Below are 23,536 nucleotides of genomic sequence, written 5' to 3'. Positions count from 1 at the left end.
GGACAGAATTAGAAGTGATTGTTGAAAATTCTTTCCGATATAGGGTCTGCACAATACTACGCTTGCTCATGACACCTAAGTGGTTGCAAATCAGTTATAAATATTAAGGGAGGGCGCCTGGGTGGCTCAGTTGGCTAAGCGACTGCCTTCGGCTCAGGTCATGATCCTGGAGTCCCGGGATCGAGTCCCGCATCGGGCTCCCTGCTCGGCAGGGAGCCTGCTTCTCCCTCTGACCCTCCCCCGTCTCATGCTCTCTGTCTCTCATTCTCTCTCTCAAATAAATAAATAGGGCGCCTGGGTGGCTCAGTTGGTTGGGCGACTGCCTTCGGCTCAGGTCATGATTCCGGAGTCCCGGGATCGAGTCCCGCATCGGGCTCCCTGCTCAGCAGGGAGCCTGCTTCTCCCTCTGACCCTTCCCCCATCTCATGTGCTCTCTGTCTCTCTCATTCTCTCTGTCTCAAATAAATAAATAAAATCTTAAAAAAAAAAATATTAAGGGAGACAGCTATTAATAACAGTCACAGAAGTGCATCAGTCAGTGTTTGGCGCCCACGGGGATCCCCCTAGAGTCTCTCAAGTTTTGTGAACTTCAGTCCTAGGGACTGTTGCAGTCCGTCCTGCACTCAGCGCCTCGTCTTCCTCTCTGCATATCCCCTTCTGCAGGGCTAGAGAAGGTCCTGGAAGAAACTGTACACAGAGGGATAAAGTCAGGAATGGGATTTCGGCATGTGCTAAGTCAGCTGCCAACTGTTATTCTTGTAACGAATATTGTTTCTTTCGGGGTTTTTCTACTAGCTCATTTGGGAAGCATTACCGATTTCTGATTTTTAATAATGGTTGGTAGCAGGTAACAATAAAGATGCCATGTTCTATATTAAAAATATATTTGGGGGATGCCTGGGTGGCTCAGCCAGCTAAGCATCCAACTCTTGATTTCGATTTAGGCCAGGACCTCAGGGTCATGAGACTGAGCCCCACATTAGGCTCCAGCTGGGAATCTACTAGAGATTCTCTCTTGCTCTCTCTCTCTCTCCCTCTGCCCCTCCCCCCACTCACATGCCCTTTCTCTCTCTCTCTCTCTCTCTAAAAATAAATAAATAAAACCTTTAAAATATACACATATTTGGAAGAAAAGAAAGGGAGGGTAGGATAGCCACTGGCTCTATTTTCTCCATGGTATGCCCAGAAAAGCCATGGGAAGGCATGAGTGCTGGGGTCCCATCTGCACTGAGGCATCTCCTTTCTCCTCCCTGGGGTTATGGGACCCCAACGTCTGGTAGCCTTCAGAACGTCACCCATTCAGTGACCCTTTCTCCTGCTCAGTGAGGTGATTCCCATCAGTAGCTGGAAACTTTATAAAAGTCAGACTCATGGGGTCTAATCACTACTGAAAAGAGTCAAGATGGTGCCCTCCAAAACACGGAAGTCCTTGAAAGTACAATTCCAGGCTCCACCTCCTTCCTCCTGATAATCACTAAACCCAATGGATCCCACTCGTTACCCTTAGAAATGACTTGTTAGCACGGAAATCCTGGCCTCCCCCATTCCTTCTTCGTGCTTTATTTCTTTTCCCCAAGTGACGCTTCCTATAACTGTTGATTTTGTTGTTTGTATCTGTCTCTAAAAATATAAGCTTCTGGGGGCGCCTGGGTGGCTCAGTCGGTTAAGCGTCTGCCTTCGGCTCAGGTCATGATCCCAGGGTCCTGGGATCGAGCCCCACATCGGGCTCCCTGCTCAGCGGAGAGCCTGCTTCTCCCTCTCCCTCTGCCTGCCTCTCGGCCTACCTGTACTCTCTATCTCTCTGTCAAATAAATAAATAAAATATTTAAAAAAATATATATAAGCTTCTGAAGGGTGGGGAGACTGTGGTGTTCACGGATGAAACCTCTCCAGGGAATCTGGCCCCCAAACTTCCATTTCTCCCCTTCTCAGAGAAGGTTGTCAGCAATTATTCAACTGCCCAAACCAAACAAATCAGGAGCTTTCGTGACCTCACCCATTTCCTCACCCCTCCATACTTCCAGAACATACACTGAATATGTTAACTTCTCTCCATGAAAAGTCCGAAGGGCAGTGTTTCTCAAACTTTTTTTCTTTATCTCTCCAGCAAGGAGACTTTTCATAGGTTTTTTGTTTGTTTTTTTTTAATTTTCCTGTATTTGTCCTCCAGTACCTGAAATTTTAATACTAAAGACTATGTATATATATACATATTTAGACAGTGCATGTGTATCTGTGCTTTATACCTAAAAGTAAGATAGTTTTGTCCCTCAGGAATCAACTCTTGCCTTCTTGGGGGCAATATCGCTGCGGTGAAGAGTGCGTTCCTCAGTCGACACCATCACTGCCCGTCTGCCAGCCACACCCACCACACCCATGTCCTCCCAGACCTTGTTTCCGAATGCAGTAGCCCTGAGTACAGACTTGTCTTCATTACATAACTGCAGTGGCATGACGTGTCACTCTCATGACTATTTTCATATAATCAGTGAAACGTGCAGCAAAATCACACTGATCTTGCAGACCCAAACTGTACCATTTCTACCTTGGGGCTACCCATCAATTCCTTCTCCAGGAATTATGGACAGTCATCTTTGAAAATATTTATTGTTTCATGTTACTGTCTTTCTTTATAAAATTTTCAGTTTTCCTACTATTTTTCAATTATTTTTTAGAGAAAGAGAGCGTGCATGTGCGAGTGGGGAGGGGGCAGATGGAGACGGAGAAAGAGCATCTTAAGCAGGCCTCAGACCAAGTGAGGAGCTCGACACGGGGCTCAATCTCACCACCCTGAGATCATGACCTGAGCCCAAATCAAGAGTCGGATGCTTAACCCACTGAGCCACCCAGGCGCCCGTTTATTATTATTATTATTGATTGATTACAGATTGAAATCTGAGTATCTCAACATGGTCTACAGAGCATACATCTTCTATCTCTGCCCATGTTTGTAGCCATGCAGCCCTGCAGGGTTGAGTAAATTCTCTCTTACTGTGGTTGCTGAGAACACAGAGCATGAAGCAGGATTAAGAGCTAATGCATTATTAGGGGCACAATGCCAGGGCTGCGTAAGTGAAGGAAGAAAGGAAGCAGGGTATATTGTACACTAGAAACTAAAACAAAACAAAACAAAAAAAGCAAAAAAAAAAAAAAAAAAAGGAACGCAGGAAAGAACAGGGAGTAATTCCACGTGAGGTGCCATGGCCCCTTTATGTCGAACCACAGAGAGACGTGTGCTTTGGCTACTTGCCTCGGCGGACAGCCCATTGGAGGGAAAAAGAGAAAGGAAATGTGTTAGCTTGTTTCTTCCCATGCCCTGCATCTCATTGGCTGAAGCTCACCTGGCAGGGAATGAAGCCCCCTGTATTTCTGGGGTGCATCTCCCCATCCCTTTTGCACCTGCATGAGAAGCCAAATCCCACGCCAGTGGTACAATGTTTCATCCCAATTCGGAGGTGGCAGGAGGCACTTGGCCACCAGCTGGTAGGCATCAGTTGGAAGAATCCCACAGTCCTGCCAGGAATCTATCAGCCATGGTGGTGAATGAGACAGAGCAAATGGCTGAGGGTCCAGGATAGAGTAAGGACAAGAGAAGCTGAGGACGTTCTTGGAGATCTGTCCGATTCCCAGGCCTCCTCGAAGCTCTAAGTTTTCCGAACACGCTACGCTCCACCAACTCTCAAGAGCACTTGCTGCCGTCATGTTCTACAGGACACCTTAATTGCTCCTTATCTGGAATTAAAATGGATTCTCATCCTAACACCCATCCTCTTCCCATGACTTACTTCCTGAGGTTTTTGTTTTGATTTTTTTTTTCCTTTGGCTAGAAATTAAGGTTTTCTGTCTTAAGGTTCGAATCACAGATGCTGTATCCCCAAATTCTCTCCGCACCTTTCTTTTGAAGGAAAGATTAGCCTAGAATAAACCCCTTGAATCACATTTCATTTTCCTCCAATTACTATATATGTTGTTTTGTTTGAAATCTGGTATAGAGACGTCCACTGCTGTATTTTGTTTTGTTTTGTTTTCCTTTCTTTCTCAAAGCTTCTCCATCATTTGTTTGGCTGAATCTAGGCAGGAATTAGTCTTGTTTTGTGCTTGTAAAAGAGACCCCCGGTATTCTGATGCATGAGATCGTCTCATTTTGGGGAGTGTCTGCCTATTCTCTCTTTATTCCTGGCTAAGCATAATATTAGTGATTCACATTTCTTTTCCTCAGGATATTTTAGAACACATTTCACAGATTTATGAGCTGGAGCTGGGGCCTCCCAACTTTTTTCCATTGTAGTTATTTTTCTTCTGAATGTCAATGCTTTATTGATCCTTGGAATTTAAAAGCTTAACCTGGCTACATGCAGTGTTCATTTATTCTGAATCAATATTGCTCAAACATGGTGTGCTTTGAAATTTTCAGACTCAGTGTTTCTTTATTTCAGAGAAATCATTCCTGGTACTTTTGCCTGCCCCTTGTCCAGACTACCAAGTTCTATTAGAGTTAATTTCTGACCTTCTGATTCTTTTTTTTTTTTTTTGGCCATATGTGCATATGTATGTGTGTATTTTTTTTTTTTTTTTGAGAGAGAGAGCATGTGCACACACTTGAGCAGGGTAGTGGGAGAGGGGCAGAAGGAGATGGAGAGAGAGAACCCTAGCAGGCTCCACGCCCAGCATAGAGCCCAACGCAGGGCTCAATCTCATGACCCTGAGATCATGGCCTGAGCTGGTAAACACGAGTCAGAGGCGCCCAGGCACCCCATTGCCTGATATATTTTAATCATTTTTTAATCATTATTTAATCATTCTGTACTAGCCTGCTGAACCTTAAACATTTTCTTTCAAATCAAGTCTCAGATGTTTGGTGAACTAGTTAGCAAATCATACCAACAGCTACTGAAACAAACAGTAAACACATCCGTTAGGCTCAGGTTAGATAACAGATTTCATAGCTGCCTCACAAACAGTTAGGAACCAATCACAACGATGTTGGTGACTAACCACAGAGAAAGGTAAGGCACATCTCTAGAGAGATTCTAGGCCACGAAAATTCTTATTTCATCCAGAACAGCACGACTTGAATATGGTCCAAAAATGCACAGCATTAAGTTCACCTGGGAGCCTGTTAGAAATCCCAGTGTTCTGCATAATGTATCAACTTGTCAAATCACTACGTTGCATACCTAAAACTAATGTAACATTGCATATCAACTGTGCTGCAGTAAAGAATGATAAAATAACATTTAAAAACTAAAATAAAATTCGTTATTTGTTACTAGTTCTTTTCTTGTTCTAAATACATATTCCTTTCTGTGTGTGTGTGTGTGTGTGTGTGTGTGTGTGTGTCCCAGCTCTCTGTACTAAATCAGAACCCAGGTCTTATCCCTTCTCTAGATGAACAAACACGGGTTTAAAGTACTTGTAGAATAGAGTTGGAAACGGAATAAATGCTATGGAAAAATAAAACGGATGGCTAATAGAGGTGGCAGAGGGTTCGAATCTCCAGGATGTGCGGCCTCAAAAAGAACAAGAGAGAAGAGGGGAGCAGAAGCAGATCTGTGCAGTAAAGACACACACTCAATTAGAGACACACTGGAATGGAGACAGAGTAAAAATAAAAGTAATATACTTCATCCTGGAAGGGATAGTAGAAACCCTGAAACTGAATGGTATTTCCAGGGAGGTGGCATGAAATACAACCCCCATGACTCTGGGCAGAGCCTGAGTAACAGCCACACGTGAGAGGCAGGCAGGCAGGCAGGCAGGGCAGGGCCAGCCAAGGACCATCAGAGGCAGAGTGCCAGGGAGCTGGCGTTCTGCCAAGCAAGCGAGGAGGAGAATTGCAGAACACATGAGCAGTCAACACGTCTCTAATTCTGTCTTTGCAGGGGGAGCCGAGCAGCTGTCCAGATGTGAGACTGAGTCACTTACAAAGTCCACGCATGCATCTTCTTCTTTTATTATTATTTTTTAAATTTTAGAGTGAGAGAGAGAGCGAGAGCTCACGAGTCGGTGGGGGCGGGGCATGGGCAGAGGGAAAGGGACAAGCAGACTCTGGGCTGAGCACAGAGCCTGATGTGGGGCTGGATCCCAGGACCCTGAGATCATGACCTGAGCGGAAATCAAGAATCAGATGCTTAACCGACTGAGCCAACCGGCGACCCCCTCCCCAGGCATATATATCCTAAAGGAGTTACCATTTGCCATTTTGCCTCTTGCTCTGAGAAGACCTTCAAAGAAAGAGCTTTTAAGACAGCGGCATAGCGTGGCCCAGATAATGAGCCCAGATTTCCAGTGAGAGAGAAAGAGACTAACAGCTAGCTGACCGGGGGCTTGTCAGGGAAAGGCCCATTGACTCAGGGGGGTGGCGGCCAGCAGGGAAAAACCATTCGAGCTGCAAGAAGCACCAGGACCTGCACTATTAACCAGGTCTATTTCACTTCGATTTTTAAATAATACTGACAAAATAAACCAATGTTCAAATGGCCATTGGCAGGTTTTCTCTAGTTCCTGTTAATTCAAGTAAAATCCAGGGGGTAGTAAATAAACTTCTCACCAGACCCGGATGCCCAAACCCAAGATAGCAAGTTAGGAAGCACTCTGCTTCATGTTGGCCCCTGAGGAATGCTACACTCACACTCTACAGGTGGAGCATTTATAAATTCCTGGATGAGGTCCAGCAGGTGCTGCAATGGGGCTGGAAGGACCCCAGCCATGTGTGTTCAGTATTAGCTTTAATATCAAAGATGAGGAATGTTCCTGGTTTGCCTGGATGGAGCTCCACTGGGAAGATGTAAATAAAAGACCACATCAACATGTGCCTTTAGAGATTTAAGTCAAAATCTCTAATCTTTGTCACCCCTACTTGTCAGGAAGTTGTTCAGCTCTTCGCAGGGTTAGTGAAAACAGATCAGCCTGAAAACAGACTAATCTTTCCAGTATTCCATTTTCATATATCAATTCCTTGGAAATAAAGAAGAAACCTATATGCTGGATCGCTAAAAATATCCTTTAAAAATGGATTTTATTCTAAATAAAAATTTAGAAAAGAAGGTATTTCCTTTAAGATGTATTAATCAGTGCTATAAGAGATACATGAAGGGGTGCCTGGGTGGCTCAGTCAGTTAAGTGTCTGCCTTCAGCTCAAGTTATGATCTTGGGGTCCTGGGATCGAGTTGGGCTCCCTGCTCAGCGGGGAGTCTGCTTGAGGATTCTCTCTCTTCCTCTCCCTCTGCCCCCACCCCTGTTCATGTTCTCTCTCTAAAATGAATAAATAAATCTTAAAAAAAATAAAACATACATGAGAGATGATCTGTTTCCAGCATGTGAGGACATAGCAAAGAGATGGCCAACTACGAATGAGGAAGAGGACTCTCACAGGGAAACAAATTGGCTGGCACCCTGATGTTGAACATGCAGCGTCCACAAGGGTGAGAAACAGATTTGTAATTTAAACCACCCCCCGCCCCCGGTCTATGGTATTTTGTTACAGTAGCCTGAACTGACTGAGACACGAGTCAAAATTAAAGTACCAGGACAGCGCCATTAGAAATCCTCAAAGCTCACTACAAATCCTTATAAACGCAAGGAAGCAAACATCACCTTCTTACGGCCATGGTTGTGGAAGAGGTCAGAATACTCAGGCTGAGGCCTCAGGCTGCCCCACCGGGACCTTCCAAGGCCTGCTCAGGACCAGCTCCTCTCCCCTTCGCCATCCCCACTCCGGGTACTGATAAGAGACTCAACAGCCTCCTGGAATTCCATGAGGACTCTATTCTCTGCAGCACCAACCAGAACATTTAGGAAGAAAAACTAGGGAAAGTTTTGGAAAGATCCAGTTCACTCATTCCTCAATCTACCTCACACCGGGTACTCTGTGGGCATTGAGGATAAAAATGGCAGAAAACGAGCTGTGATTCCTTCTTATGCTTTGGTGAACAAGACACACACTGGTAATTCTCTGTCTTCTCTTAAAACACACAACAAACTTGACCTCCTAATCCCTCAGGCTCCCATCAATCCTCTTCGAAGCCTTGCTCATCATGGATGTTCCATCTCACTTCCTCCCCTCTCCTCCCTCAGATGGAACTTTAGAGGCATGAGTGGCCTCTTTTGGCGATCCAGAGGTCACATCTTTGTCCTTACCTTACCTGACAACATGGTGGCCCCGCCTACAGCTGACCACTCCCACACCTTTGCTGTTCCCCTCGTCCTGCAAGGCCAGGTCTTCCTCCTTAGGAAGCTCTCAGCTTAAACATCACCTGCTGGGAGAGGCCAACCCTCACCAGACAAGTACAGGAGCTTCCCTGGCTCTTGCGAGCCCATGGCTCTATTCACATTCACTGCCTAAGCCTGTCATAGCTCTCTGTCGTTGCCTGCAGTGACTGCTTGATTATGTGTTGTCCTCAGGAGAGGAGGACGTTGCCAGTCTGCTCACCATCTGACCCATCATGGCTCATATGAACCACAAAATAGTAAACGTTCAATAAATCTTGGTGACTTGATGAATAAAACCAACCAACTGATGGGTATAAAATATTATAAACAACAATGGAAACTGTGTTCTGTGAGAAAGTGGCCATTCCACAGGGCACTGGACAGAGGACGTAGGGGTGGGGGCGGGCTCCACGGTGCAGGAGCTCTGGGCAGGAGGACCTGAAGGCAAGGAAAAGCTGGACACATATGCGAACTGGGACACGGTCACTGAGGCTGGTCTCGGGGCCCCTGCACTCTCTGTGCCGTAAACCAAGACAGGACCTGCCTCCAATATGCTGGTGAAAACGGAAACCGGACATGATTAGACATCATCGATAATTTGAACAACAATGTTGCCTATGTTTTCTTTAAAACAATTTGTTGTTTATGACCCCAAACATATTCTTCAAATGCTTGTATCTACATCCTACAACAAGAACATCTTGTGAGCACTGTTTTGAACCAAATGAAAATCACAATGACAATCACAGGATAATATTGCACCTAGCAAATGTCCTCTAACAAATTCCATTGTCTTAAATTATCCCAGTGAAAATGGTCTTGCTAAGAAAACACTTATTTTATGAGTAGTTAAAAAATAATAGTGAAGAAATCAGGCAGTCTTCCCGACTAAAATCAGGACCAGTGTAATGCAGAAAGAGAGTGAAATGAAGTTTCCAATGAGAAGCACAGAGGATGACGAGGACAAGGCTGCTCCATGGATTTTGCTGGGCGAGCAGAGAAGACAGACTCACAGCTTGACAATGGAAGTACACGTTTAGAATGTAAAACATGAAAGCAAAAAATGGTCGAAAACTCAGAGGAGGCGCCAACTCCTACCTGTGGCCAGGTAGATGATGTGGACCAGCGTGTCCCTGCCCTGCACCACGTCCACGGCCACGTGGGAGAAGCGGCTGTTGTCCTCCATGAAGGCGGGCACCGAGGTCAGGGGCTGCACCACCTCATGCATCAGAATGAACCTCTGAGCATCCTGCAGGTTCCTCTCCGTCAGGTTCATGTACAGGCCCTGGTCCACCGTGCCACACTGCAAGGGAAAGCAGGCCGTTACGGGACACCCATGGCCGATCCTGGCCACCTGGCCGGAGGGGACATGGAAGCTGAGTCACTGCCTCGTGCAAACACGGGCGTTTCTCCCTTTCCCCCAAACTCCCCGCCCTTGCTGTCCCTCCCATTCCAGATGTGAACCCATCGCATTTGGGGAGTCTTTAAACTCCATCATGAATGAACGATCCGACAGGTGCATAAAAACTCCCCATCACCTGCTGAGTCGCATGGGAGCTGTCTGGCCACGTGCACACTATTCTGTCTGATAAACCAGGGACTCAAATTGAAAATGCAGCAACCAGGAACATCATATAGATCTATTACTTTCCCTATTAGAATGATGGGTCTATAAGCAAGATAATGGATTCCATGGAGATAGAATTAGGCCACTTTTACCTGTAAATGATATAATATCATTCTAGTATTTTTCACCTGGGTACAAAACACTGCAGGCCTTGTTGCTTTGTGCTCATGCTCCAAGCCAGAGTGAGGGAGGAAGGGAGATGGGGAAAGAGGAGGGTAAAAGAAGACGACAGGAAGAAGAGAAGGAGAGAGATGTTCAGACAGAGGTGCTGTCGTGAAGATGAGTCTGGTAGATACGGGAGCGGAGGTGGGGGGGGGAAGATCAGGCCTCGCAATTGCTGAGAAGTGAATCCAGAGCTGTGGTGTGCAGAGGCAGGGCAGGCGGTGCATAGGATGGGTTTTGGCAAGAACCAGATAGACAGAGGGGTGGGAAAGAGAGAAAAGCTCTCCTGGGGCAGAGCACACAATCAAAAAATCCTCACCAATCTTTCTCATCTCTTTCCTAAGCTTAAATCCCGGCGCCCACAAAAGCTGATCCTCGGCAGAACTTCCCATAAACAAAGTGGATGGAAATGGATCTCTCTGTCGGTACCACCTGAAACTACCGTTTATCACACGTCCTCTCTAATGCTTGGTTTCATAACAAGTGAGAGGTGCAAAACTGTAGGATGGAAATGGCTTTTTTAAAAGAGATGATATTTCCGTAGCACCTGATACAATGCTCCACGTGCTGTAGAATGATAAGCCGGCTGTAAATTAGAGAGTATCGGAGAGACATGGGTTCCAAGTCTGGTCTAGTGCATCGCCAATGTCACACATCCCTGCAGGGGCAGCCCATTTGCCAGGTGACGGGGACCCCACGCAGTCGGGTGAGCGGTCAGCTCTGCCGCCCGGGGAGCCACGCCGTCTTAGGTAAGACACCGCCTCTTGGCCTGTCTCGGTTATCTATAAAGTAGCTGGAGAAACACTTCCTCCGTTCCCTCCACAGGGCAGCGGTGAGGCCAACAGAGATCATCAGTGGAAGGCGTTTGTATATTAACTGAAAGCACTTGGAAATGCCAAGGAACAAAACAGTGTGCCTGGTGCAGAGAAGCCATTCAACCAATGGTAAATTTGTCTTGTAGCAGGACAGCAATTCTATGGTCCACCGAGCTGCAGTGGCCAGCGGGAAATGTATGAATCAATAGAGGACGGAATCAGTGGGTGAATACACAAGCAGCCGCGAGTGGGGCAGGCGGCTGAGCCCGGAGATTTCCCATCATCATCGAATTTAACGGTAGCACGTAAGGGGCAGGGACATTGCCTGTTTGCCAATGTGGGACACAATGAAACCCTCTCCCAGACTTGGCCTGAGGTCTACCCAGGTGAGCTCCCGTTCCGCGCGTGACGCTGTGTTTGGCAGTTTTCTCTTCCTGAAATCAACGGCAATATTGAAACACAGGTGGCCCTTAGCTATCTACTTGCTGGGGGAAGTTCTACACCCAGGCTTTGTGTTGTATGCAGTGTTTTTTAAAAATCGGCATCATAAAAACCGGGAGTCCTAACACAAAACTGAGGACCTCATGCTGCTCTTGAGGAATCTGGAGGTCTGCAAGACCTGGGAGGCCTTGGTGGGCTAGAGCTGGGTAGCAGTAGGACCACGGATCTGCCTTTGTCCTTTTTACCCTGCTCCCCATATCTTAGGTCATCAACCAGAACTGCCACTGTGACACCGTGATTTGTAAGAAATACATATTTGGTCTTTGTCCTCTTTCTGACACAGAGCTCCTTAAACCATGGACATTTCCTAAGTGCTAAGAGCGGTAAAGGTGCCTTTTGTTATGTTAACGAGGTGACTCTGGGCAGCCAGAGCCCCCAGGTAACCTAAGGATGGAGGCCAGTTGACAGGAGACCCAACTGAGGGTAGGAACTTTCGGTCCACCTCCTCATCTCCAGGGAGGGGAGAGCGGCCGGAGGTTCAATTCAATCACCAATGGCCGATGATTCAATCAATCATGCCTATGTAATGAAGCCTCCATAAAAACCCAAAAAGGACAGGGTTCAGATGGTTTCCAGGTTGGTAAACACGTGGAGATTTGGGGGGAGTGGCGCTCAGAGCGGGCATGGAGTGCCTCTCCCCAGACCTTGCCCTGTGCATTTCTTCCAGCTGGTGGTTCCAGAGTTAGGTCCTTTTATAACAAACGGGTAATTCTAGTACATAAAATGTTTCCTCTGAGTTCTGTGAGCCCCACTAGCAAATTAATTGAACCCGAGGGGGAGGTCACTGGAACTTCCCATTGATAACTAATGGATCAGAAGCACAGGGGAGGACCTGGACTTAATTAAGATCAGCATCTGAAGTGGCGAGGGGGTAGGTAGGAGCCTGGTGGGACTGATCCTTGCACCTGTGAGATCTGATGCTATCTCCTGGTAAATAGTGTCAGAACTGAGTTGCCTCGTAGGACACCCAGATGGTGTTGGAAAACTGCATAGTGGTGTGCGGAAGACTCCTACACATTGGAACTGGGTAACAAAATCGTTGGCCAAGAACTAATTTTGAACTATACTCCATAACATCTTGGTTTATTTTGCCAGCCTGTAATAAATATCTCACCCAAGGATTCTTTTTCAACTATTTTGAAAGCTATTTAGATTTATAGTATATATTTATTGGCTCGTAAGTAACCCACTTAGCTCTCTAAGGGGCTGCAAATTCTCTAGCTCTGCCTTATACACTGGGTTCCCACAGTGTCTGGGTGACACCTTGGGGACTCGGTGCAAGAGGGAGACAATACAAAGAGTCATTGTCCTCAAGTGCGTTACAAACCACAGTGGCTGTCTTGTTAACGCTTCTGAGAGTAGTAAGAGTCATCATTCTACTAACTTTTTTAATGCAATAATATTTGCATTTTTGTTTGTTTCAAAGACAATAGACCCATCCTCATCCCGGCTTGCTGGAGCTTTGTGCAAGTCCACAGTCACCCACAGCCTCATGCTTAGAGTGCCTGATCTGAATGGCCCTCTTCCTCCCATCTTGCTGCAAACCTGCTCTGTGTATCAAAGGGTCCTGATGACACAGCCGACCCCTTCATTTGGTCCAGCAATGGCCTCCTCATCTGCCTGACCACTTTTAAGGGTCTGTTTTCCATTTTGGCTCCATCATTTCTGATTGATGGTTATCAAAACTGCACAGAAAATTCTGGAGTCTGTCCACTGGGTCTGGATGGTGTTTCCTGTCCCTGACCAATGTTCTTCCTTGCAAAGCTCAGGGCCAGGATGACTCTGGGGAGTGCAGGCTCTGACCAGGTAGGCTTTCCCAGCACTGCCTACGGTGGTTTCTAGATGGCAACCGATACAAATACTAAACATTTTTCATTGTTTTGTTATTGTTTTCAATATTGAGATTTCTGTATTAAATCTTGAAAAATGATGCACTGTCCCTCCTAACCCATTCTTCTTCCTGAACCTGAATCCCATTTCTGCTCCTCTAACTAATTTGCTGGTTCTAGTTACAAGTGCTGCATAAAATTCCAAATGTCAGCAGGCAAACAAGAATAATAATAATAATAATAATAACAATAATCGAACCACTTCTCACTGCTGGTTACCGCAAACAGAAGGCCATTTATACATGACTACTGGAGGGATCCTTGGTTCAAAATGTATTCCCACCCTGTGCCAGCTAGATGGTCTCACGAATGTCAGTCAGGATGCCGTTGCTAACACAGTTATCAAATATGGTAAACTGGAGGGCGCCTGGGTGGCTCCGTTGGTTAAGCGACTGCCTTCGGCTCAGGTCATGATCCCGGAGTCCTGGGATCGAGTCCCACATCGGGCTCCCGGCTCGGCGGAGAGCCTGCTTCTCCCTCTGACCCTATCCCCTCTCATGCTGTTTCTCTCTCGCTCTCTCTCAAATAAATAAATAAATAAAATCTTTAAAAAAAAAAAATATGGTAAACTGGAAGAAAATCCTTGGGACTTATTTGTACCAGAAATTACACAAGGAATCATCATCATCTATAACTTTCGTTCCCTGCAAATCTTAAATTCTACCCAAACAAGTTCAGCCTAGCTAAGCAAGCTTCCCACCCGGAACGCATGCCCCATCTCTGCAAGCTTCGTTGGTTCAATGGCACAGACCGACTCCCATCTCATAAACGTGAGTAAGCTCTTCAGTGTGACGGTGGCATTATAAAACCAGACGCCCGTGGCCTTCTGCAATGAGGGGTTTTGCTGTGTGCTACAAATATATTCAGACAAAGGGGCTAGAAGTTATCCACTGCCTGGAGGTGGTAAGGCATCATGGGCTTATTAAGTCACTGTTCATTGTGAAGACTTTTGCAATAGAAACATCCAGGCATTACAAGAACCCTAAAAATTTAGTGATCATCTTTGTTAATTTTTTTTAACCTTCGGGATTTTACAAAGAACTTTCTTAAAGGGGATGATCTATTTCACTTTCAGGATTTTACAAAGGGCTTTCATAAATAGTTAATGTTGCACCCCAGCATCCGGGGGCAGGGTGGAATTCGGGTGCAGAGACTCAGCAGAGGGGCAAAGAGTCAGCGTTTAGCTAATGATGACATGAATGGTCTATGCTGTGAGGACCTGGAGCTACTTCAGGTTCGGTTCCCACTAAAGTGTTAGCTCGCCTGACCCATAATAGGAATTTCTTTGTCTAGTACTGAACTTTCTTAGTAGCAGGGCTGGGATAATACACATAAACTGATCCCTCGGTTTCCCGACTTACAAAGTGCAGATGGTGCTGCCCACTTTACAGAACTGGGGGAAAGAGACAGCAACAAGCATATAATCAAGCATTAACACAATGTGTGACACCCAATAAATGCCCCTAAGAGTCATCCTCTCCAAATACATTCTACAGTCAGCAAGGCACATTAATCAGTATTAGCAAAATTTATCCCTAAAATATTCCTGGGCCTCTGAATCCCACCTTCCTCATCTGACTGGTGAAAATGAGAGATGGAAGATGCTAAGTGAATGGTCAAGTAAACCAGGAAATAGTAAAGAGCATGTAAAAACCTCCCATCTATCTCAAACCCCATGCTCGTAAATAAAAATTAAAATTAAAATAAACCTTCTTTCAAAACAATTAGAGCTGAATGGTTCCTGCCAAAGTCCAAGTAAAGTATAAAATAACTGAACCTTTCCATATTCCCAAATTTTCTCAAAAGCCAATGTGTTAAGCTGATAAACCAACCTGAACGTGGAGGCCTGAGTATAGAAGGCAGTTCTAGCACTGACTCGTTGGGGTAACTGATGGTCTTTTAGACAGAAGAGGCTGGGGCTTTGCATCTGAGGACTGAGTCTGAGATCCCAGCTCAGCTGCGATTCCGACAGCGTCCTGGGCCTGATTACCTGCACTGAGGCTCAGTGCCGCTCTCTGTCTGTGGGAGAGTTTGGTACTGATGACGGTACCGTTCTTAGCATGCACCATGACAAGCGCAGAGTTGGAACGTGGTGGTCCTAAGAATTACACCCGTGAGGAGGATGTCGGTGATCCCATAAGCATTCTGGTCAGAAGGGAGGAGGCCCTCAAGGGAAGCCTGCTGCCGTGAACTGAATGTTCGTGTCTCCCCCAAATGCACAGGTCGAAGTCCCAACCCCCAGTGTGGCTGTCTTCGGAGATGGGGCCATAAGGGTGTCACAAGGGTGGGGCCCTGATCCCACAGGATTAGTGTCTCTCCCCACTCGCCGAGGAATGGCCCCATGAGGACGCAGTGAAGAAGTGGCCATGTTTAAGCTGGGAAGAGAGCGCTCACCAGAAACTGAATCAGCCAGAACCTTGATCTTGGACTCCCAGCCCCCAGGACTGTGACAAAACACAGGTCTATCATTCAAGCCACCCAGTCGGGGGTATTTTGTTATGGCGGCCTGTGCAGACTCATACACCTGCTGACTGACCAAACGTGAGAAAATCACATTAACTTTCTTGGGTCTCAGCTTCTTCTGAAATTGGGAGATGAGAGTAAATGACGTACAGAGCCCCTTATAGCTCAAACATCCTGTAATTTTGTGATTCATAAACTCATGGCCACCATCTGTTCTGCTTCCCCCACACACACCCCCCAGGGGCACCATCACATCCTGCTCACCGTGACAGGAAATCTCGCCACAGTCACCAATTAGGGCTCTAATTCTGTTTGTGCGTCTCCACTGCTCTGTGTCCCGGGCTCCATTCACTGTGGTGTCATTCATTAAGTTTCAGAGCTTCTAGGGACACAGAGTCCACCATCATTAGCACTAACTAAAGCTTGGATGCCCAGCCTGCTGCTTTATGCTGGCCTTTTTCAGTTCAGCCTCCGGCGGCCCAGCCCACAAAAGGCCCCTTTTCAGCCCCAGCACCACAATTGACAAAAGGCCTCGGCCCACTTCCATGAGCCCAAGCTGAGTGCAGGCCTGTGGGCGAGGACTGGGGGAGCTCCCAGCTGCAGGCTGCATGCACTGGGGTTTCAACTGTGTCGGCCCATCTACAGGAGGTTCTGCTTTCTAGGGGAACGAGGGTCCCACTGCCCCCACTGAAATTACCTGGAAGTTGGGGTTGGGGTTGGGATACGGCAGCCAGGCGGAGCGTGAGTTCTCCTGGTACTTGAAGGGCCCGTTGAAGGCCTGGGAGATGGCGCTCAGGTTGAAGACGCACACGGCCGAGGCAGCGATGCTGTTCCTGGGGGGGCCGAGGAAGAGAGAAGAGGAGGGAGGTCAGAGAGCCCCGCAAGGGCACTGCACGGCGCAGGCGCCTTCCGGACGACCTCAAGATCACCATCTCCCAAACACCCCAAGGATGAAGTCGAAGCAGGGCCTGGTGTGCGTCTGGGGCTTCTTTGTGGATGAGGGAGCACGTCGCTGCGGAAGCAAGTTATGACATTTCTAATCCTGCCGCACGGGATTAATTCACTCAGCCACAGCGAAAGGGACACAGGACTGTGAAGAGTTGCGTGGGAGGCCTTTTAAGCTCTGGAGGAAGCAGACGTTCTCCTCCGGGGCCGTTGCCTCTCCCCGGTCCAGCGTGGCTCTCGACCCACCATTTCTCTGCTTCTTCTAGAAGCAGTGGGATACGCTGCTCCTAGAGCCATTTCTTTTTAAACCCCCAGAGAGTGGTGTTTGTAAGCCTTCAAAAAATAACCAACTAAAGGCATTTTGCAAAAACTGCCCGTCAGAGACCCTTCCTATCTTTTTTTTTTTTTAATTTAAAAAGCATTTTAAATTCAAAGGGTCAGAGAGAAAAATTTGATGTAGGAAATCTTGAAACCTCAAATCGGAGTTCAAGCTCCGCAGAGGGAGCTGTAAATGGGAGGCTCGCAGGAGTTCAGTGCCCTTTCACGACGTGTGGCCACAGCAAAATATTGTCTGGTGAAGTAAATCTGCATTTTCGAGCACAGCTCTGGTTTTTGCCCCCTGGGAGCCGCCATTTTTAGACATTCGGGAACAAAATGGTAAAACCATCGCAGACCCCACAGTGCAGTAGTATACCATCTCCTGCTGCCCGACTCATGGCCAAGGGGGTGAGACAACCACACAGTCCTGGGGTAGAAGGAGGGAGAACGGTGACCTTCGTCCCACTCCCCAGCACTAAGAGACCATGATGGGTCTACAGAAGCAAACCAAAGCTATGACAGAAGCACCAGAGAGCTTAGCCACAGCGTGGTGCAGCCATCCAACAGAGCCGGGCAGTAACTGGCTGCCTCTGATCATCCCTTTCTCTCAGTCTGGAGCAAATCTTGTTGAGAATGTGGTCATCTGTCCAGAGGGTAAGATCAAGGCTGAGATATGAGAGGAAGGAGAGGTGGGGTCTATTGTGGGACTAGGAATGGATGTATCAGAAAGGGGTCCCCAAGACCTGGTGGGAATTCGTGTTCGAGAGAGAAAGGGAAGATCTAGCCATTCTCTCTCTCCTAGTATAGAGGCTACATACTGGGGGATTTCCAACACGATGGGCATCTGTATCACTAAACAAATCAAATGGAATATTCTGAAACTTATTTTTGCGAGTTTCTAAATTGACCATTCACCATTGGAATGGCCCAGACACAGTACTTATATAACTTTTTAAATTGTTTATTTTTGCCAGAGCCAGGGGAATGAACAGCTAAGTAAGCCAAGCTCCCATTGTGTGTAAAACTGATGTCAACTCAGCAACTGAACATCCATCTTGTGCAGCCAATACTATTTCTTAAACCAGGTTTTGGAAAGCAAATCAACTTCAGAAACTATAAATTGATTCTTTTAAAAGAAACTTATCAAGGAGGGAAAATAACCTCTAGGGCTGAAAACCAGGTTTACAATAAGACGGTCATGGTGGGGTAAGGGTGGGTGGGGAGCCATCCATTTCTGTCTTATTCTTCTAACTTCATGTCAGAAAGAAGACTTCATGGAATAAATGTTATTATCAAGCAGCTGTTAACATTTAAACTCAGTAGGGGAAAGAGTGAAAGAGTAACAGGGAAGGAAGAGCAGATGAAGTGAGTCTCTGGCAATTTCTTCAGGCTTCCCCGATTCTCCCAGGACTGTGAGGTTTCCCAGGATGCAGAGCTGCCTTCCACACTGAAACCAGGACAATCCCAGACATTCCAGGATGGCTGCTCACCCTATCCCCTTTATCAGTACTTTCAACCCACCCTGATTCAGGTTTTCTGGACTCTTAGGTCGCCAGATTAGAGATTTCAAAGACGGTCCAAAGCAGAGCCTACACTACGGACCACCATTACCACCAGCAAAAGGGAACCCAGAGTCTGAGTATGAAAAAGCGATCTGTTGCCCCTGGGTGTGGGGTGTGATCCTAATGAGTCTTTCAGGGCACAGCCGCTAAGAATAGGAATTAAGTGTGGGTCACCTGCCATACTCCTCCAGACTAAGAGTGAAAGAAAGACCAGGAAACTTCCCATGCTTTCCCTCGTCCAAATTTCGTCAGTTCTGGAGCTAGGAGTATCTCCCCTGAAGAAAAAAGACGTTATAGGTTTTTCAAGAATTTTTTAAAAGTATAATCATCATTTTAGAAATGCCTGCCCAAGTTATCCATCTCCAGGAACAATGGTTTAAAACGTAGCTCCAGGAAAGTGAGAATGTGCATTTCACATATGAGCAGAGATTCAGGTTCAGGCATGAGTTACATTATCTCAAAGATCACACTCTTGAGACAACACTGCCTTCATTATGCACAAATGCATGCCTTGCATGTAGAAAAAAAAATGCATCTGATTATTTGCCAGCATTTCAGAAAGTGCCCAGAACACACCAGCAAATCAGGAAGGAGAAATTAATAGTCGAATTAAGTTAATGCTACAATTACCAAAGGACAGATTGAAACTTTTTGCTTCACTTTATTCTCCTAATACCAGTCTCAGAAATCACATTATTGTTACATAATATTTAGTTCATACTCAAACATTTATTTGGCCATAAGCCCAGTAAAATAAGAAAGATTTCTTTTAAAGCAACTTTCCAACCTCAAAGGTCAAAGCACAGTAGACTCATTCACCATGAACAGAGGCGCAGGGACAGAATTTTTTTTTTTTTCCAGTTACTTACACATTGGTGGTAAAGATGCCATAGATCAAATCCAGCTCAGGCAGGAAGAACGTGCTCTGCAGTTCATTGTAGTAAAAGGGGACCTCCCCGGGCCGGGAGCAGTTCAGACGAGCCTTCATGAACGTGGTCCAGGTGTCCTCCAGCAGAAACCGCCCCCCAATGTCGTTCTTACAGACCCGGGCAGCTCTGGAGAACACGGTTTTCCCACAGTCGTGCTCCACGGCATTTTCTCGAAAAAAGAAGTAGGTGAAATTTCCGATGTCATAAGAGGACACGAAGTTTGGTTCTGGAGGCCAGAGGAAAGAAGGAAAGTGTAAACGTTCATCTGATGTTTCTTTATGTCTTACCTCCTCAGTATTTTGTCCAAGGAGACGTGGGTTTGTGCAGACAACACCCAGGTTCGGAGGGACGCCCAAGAGCCCCGTGAGCAGCTCAGTGATCTGTGCTAAGGGCAGAACTCAGGACACAAGTTCCAAGTGACAAGAAACTGCCTGCACGAATCCACACAAAAGCATCCTGACTGAATGCATCACTCAAGTCACAGACCATTAATGCCGTCAAAACTTTGCAATACACTTGAAAGCAACATACACTAGTTATTTATATATTCTCACGTGACCTTCAGAAAGCGTGGGAGAAAATGAGATCAAACATACGCAATGTGATTCAGAATATAGGAGTCTAGTATCATGTTTGTGTAGAAGACAACAAAATTCTTTGATCTTACTTGTATACAGGAGTATGACTGACATAATTTATGTGCTTTTAGTGAGAACTTGAAGATGGTTTTCGTTTGTGAAAACTGAAACAAACATCGAAACTATCAGGTTAGTGTCCTGAATTCGCTTTAGCAATTCCAGTTACTATGGTGACCATGGAACTGTGAGGACCAGCCCTTATTTTCTTATTTTTGGGTGGCTGGGAAATCCACACAGAAAGAGAGGAGTATATGGAGATGGGGTCATTGCCTTCCAGCTTCCCAGTCTCATAATTAGCTTAAAAATAGGGATTCTGAAATGACAAAATGATGGCAAAATCTTTACTTAATCACCAAGCTCAATAGGAGTTTAGGAATTTGATAGTTTGTCAACTGAATTTCACATATAGCGTTCAAAGCGTTATCTTCATAGCTTCTTGTCTGAGTCCATTGATGATAGAAATGATACCCTTTCAGACACGGATATGCCCTAACATTTATCTTTAAAAATTCTAATAACCAGGTTTGATTCTTACTCTCTCCTCTATTGCTAGGGGCTTTCTACTCAACTAGCAAGTGTCTGAATTTTATGGTGCCATTACAATAATATGGCAATAACCTTTTGTGTTCAAAATTAATGGAGAGATACACACAAGAACTATATCCACAAGGACACATTTCAGGGACAATTAGTTTTTGGGGGTAATTCAGTTGGCCTTGTACTTTGCCAGATCCAATCAGATTGTACCAACACATGTGTCACTGGCAGGACTACTAAAAGTATGTTTGGCTACAAGACAACCCATTAACGTGAAAAGTAAGACACAGCAGGCTCACCCAGATCTGAATGTAGACATGGAGATGGCGTTGACTACTACTCGTCTATCCAAAAAACTGTTGCCAATTTTCAATTAACACACGTTAGATATCATCACAAAATGTCTTATTTTAATTCGACCTTACATTGTAAAGGTGTAAGAATGACTCTAGGTTGTGTACGTTGTACATGCAATGCGTTCTTCTCAGTCCATGATATTGTTCTTAAGTCCTTTAATTACATCAAGTAATAGAGACTTCCATTAGGGCTATTTTTCACTTATAAACTGTCAAACATCCTATTAGATCACTGTTGCATTAGCCTGAAATGGGTATAAAGGAAAGTAGATTGCATTAAAGTGTATGAGATGGAAGTTAGATGCATTTCCTGTACAGTATGCTTTCATATCCAAGAGAGATGCTCACAGACATGGGAGGTGACCTGAGTTTTGGGACATACAGCAAAATAATGGGGCAGTTTTTGAATCTGTGTTCACTGAGCCTCCAAAAAAGAATGACTCATTGAGGAAGACCCCAAAAGCAAAGATACGGAATAATTACAAAACTATACTATATTTGGTTTCTAAAGAAAATATCCGCTTATATGTCTAATTCTAAAGAGAAGACTAAATAAACCATTTCAGAGTATGTCCTGTACCTAGGCTCTACAAAGAGACTGTAGTTTGATCAGTGTACTAAAAACAAACGACAAAAATTATCCTGATCAGCATGACAGCAACAACCACAGAGCTGACCTAAGATGGAGAAAACAAAGAAAGAAGGTACAGGACTGGGTGTGTCTAGCCTGGGGCCATGGTCACCAACACGCGTGGATGAGGTGCGGGCAGAGTCCACAGAATTTACCAAATAGCCTCACAAAGACCTGTTCCTGCTACTAATTTGAGGACACACTGCCTGGAGACCAGAGTATGTGTCTCTCGGAAGTCCTGAGCAAGAAAAGGAGAAGCTACAAGGATAAAAAGATCTGTCACGGTTTCTTCCAGTCAAAGCTGAGTCTGTAATCTAAAAATATCTGCAGAGTGCTCAAAGCTGTTGTGCCAGGCCCTACACTCGGGGCTTCACATTCACATGCTCGTTAAGCTCATAGGAATCATAGACGTAGGTGCTGCGTTATTAGTAAGCTGCCCAAGTTCACACAACTAGCCATGGGGGGCATGGGATGGGGGCTGTGTCTTGAATCCAGACAGTGTGACCTCAGAGCCTAGGCACTTACCATTACACTACATTGAAAAAAAAAAAACAAAAAACGAAACAAAAAAACCACAATGGCTGCAAGAGAACGATTGACTATATTAACAATATTCAAGAATAAAATTTAGTATTCTGGACAACGCTTTAGAAACCAAAGTGGGGAACAGGTTGACTCAGGAAGACAAATGCCCAGATGAAATTTACCCTGGAGCTATTAGGAACATCAGGAATGACACAGAGAAGAGAAAGCGGGAGGAAGGAGCCAATAATCCAAGGGCTTATCAGGCAACAGTATTGCGGGGAAGCATTTGCCCAACTCCAGAGATGATGGTTCAAATGGTGCCCCCACAGCCCCAGAGAGCCAGGGAGCAACGGTTAGGACATTTATTCCACGTTCATCGTCCGCTCCACTGAATAATCTCACTCCGATGTCTCCTTGAACGGGGATACTGGCTAATGCCATGCAGCTTCCTCTCTCCACAGAGAACCTCCAATAGCTCTCCAAACCCCCCAAAACAATTGTATGATAGGGTGACAAAGCACATTTTAGACTGAAATGCTCACACACATTTTTTCCGACTGAGAAAATGGGGAAGAATTTGTGCTTGGTGTGTAGTATATGCTGTTCTAGAATCCACCACACAGTGTAGGTCCATTTAGTCAGGGAGCTAACTGACACTTGGAAACCCATCCTGCTGTCCCGCAGTGGCCCTTCAGGACGATGATGGGTCCCTGATTGTGGGACCTGCTGTAAAACCAGGACACTCCATTTCCTGGAAAGCAGAGCCTTTTGAAACTCAGCCAGCATCCTGTTCCTTTTCCAAAGACAATAAAAGAGCTGGAATAATCGTTAGACAGACAGCCAAATATCTCCCGCATTTATAGATATAAATCTGGAGGTGGGGGATGTTTGGATCTCACCAGGCAGTATAATAAGATGCATACTGTTTCCCTTCCATTATTTAAGTTCTGTCTCTTGTTAAACTGTAATTCACCACAAACTAGTAATCTGTCACTCCTGAGTGAATTGAACAAGTCATAAATCAGGCACGGCTTTCTTGTCTACAATGAATGTGAGTGCATGAAAGAGAGATCTGAGTGGTTCTTTAGTCTTTATTGTCATTAGAGCTACACATGAATAGAAGGTGTGGTGCCAATTCAGAAAAAAAAGAAAGACATGAGTACGTCAGCTCATTATAAATATATGCACAGAGAAACTGTTTTTCCTCATGTTTGTAAAACACATTGAGTCATGGATTACAGAGCATTTTACAAAATATGTCATAAGAGGAAATATGTTTCATGATATAGGAACTTTTATTTTATACATTTACTTATTAGTGACCATGCAGATAGGAGAAGAGATCCATAAGATAATAAACGTGAGTAATGAGAAGAAAAGCTTCAACATTTCTGTGATTTTGACCATGTAAAACCAAATCCTGAACA

At 45.5% G+C, this 23,536-nt stretch overlaps 1 protein-coding gene across 5 annotated transcripts in view; it reads right to left on the bottom strand.

Annotated features, from left to right (window-relative positions):
* Positions 1-23,536, bottom strand: part of SEMA5A (semaphorin 5A) — a 472,196-nt gene that overhangs the window by 129,511 nt on the left and 319,149 nt on the right. For all 5 annotated transcript variants that reach the window (XM_045863616.3, XM_064596872.1, XM_064596869.1 and 2 more), the window contains exons 9-11: positions 19,363-19,648; positions 16,366-16,501; positions 9,310-9,514 (exon numbers count right to left, since the gene is read on the bottom strand). In XM_045863616.3, coding sequence (XP_045719572.1) covers positions 9,310-9,514; positions 16,366-16,501; positions 19,363-19,648 — 627 coding nt within the window. The remainder of the gene's footprint in view (positions 1-9,309; positions 9,515-16,365; positions 16,502-19,362; positions 19,649-23,536) is intronic.

This window comes from Mirounga angustirostris, unplaced genomic scaffold, assembly GCF_029215605.1.
Source record: "Mirounga angustirostris isolate CCGP_5_RB_7025 unplaced genomic scaffold, mMirAng1.0.hap1 SCAF_7, whole genome shotgun sequence".
Lineage (NCBI taxonomy): Eukaryota > Metazoa > Chordata > Mammalia > Carnivora > Phocidae > Mirounga > Mirounga angustirostris.
The sequence above is the reverse complement of the archived record's forward strand: the minus strand, read 5'-3'. Positions and strand labels throughout refer to the sequence as shown.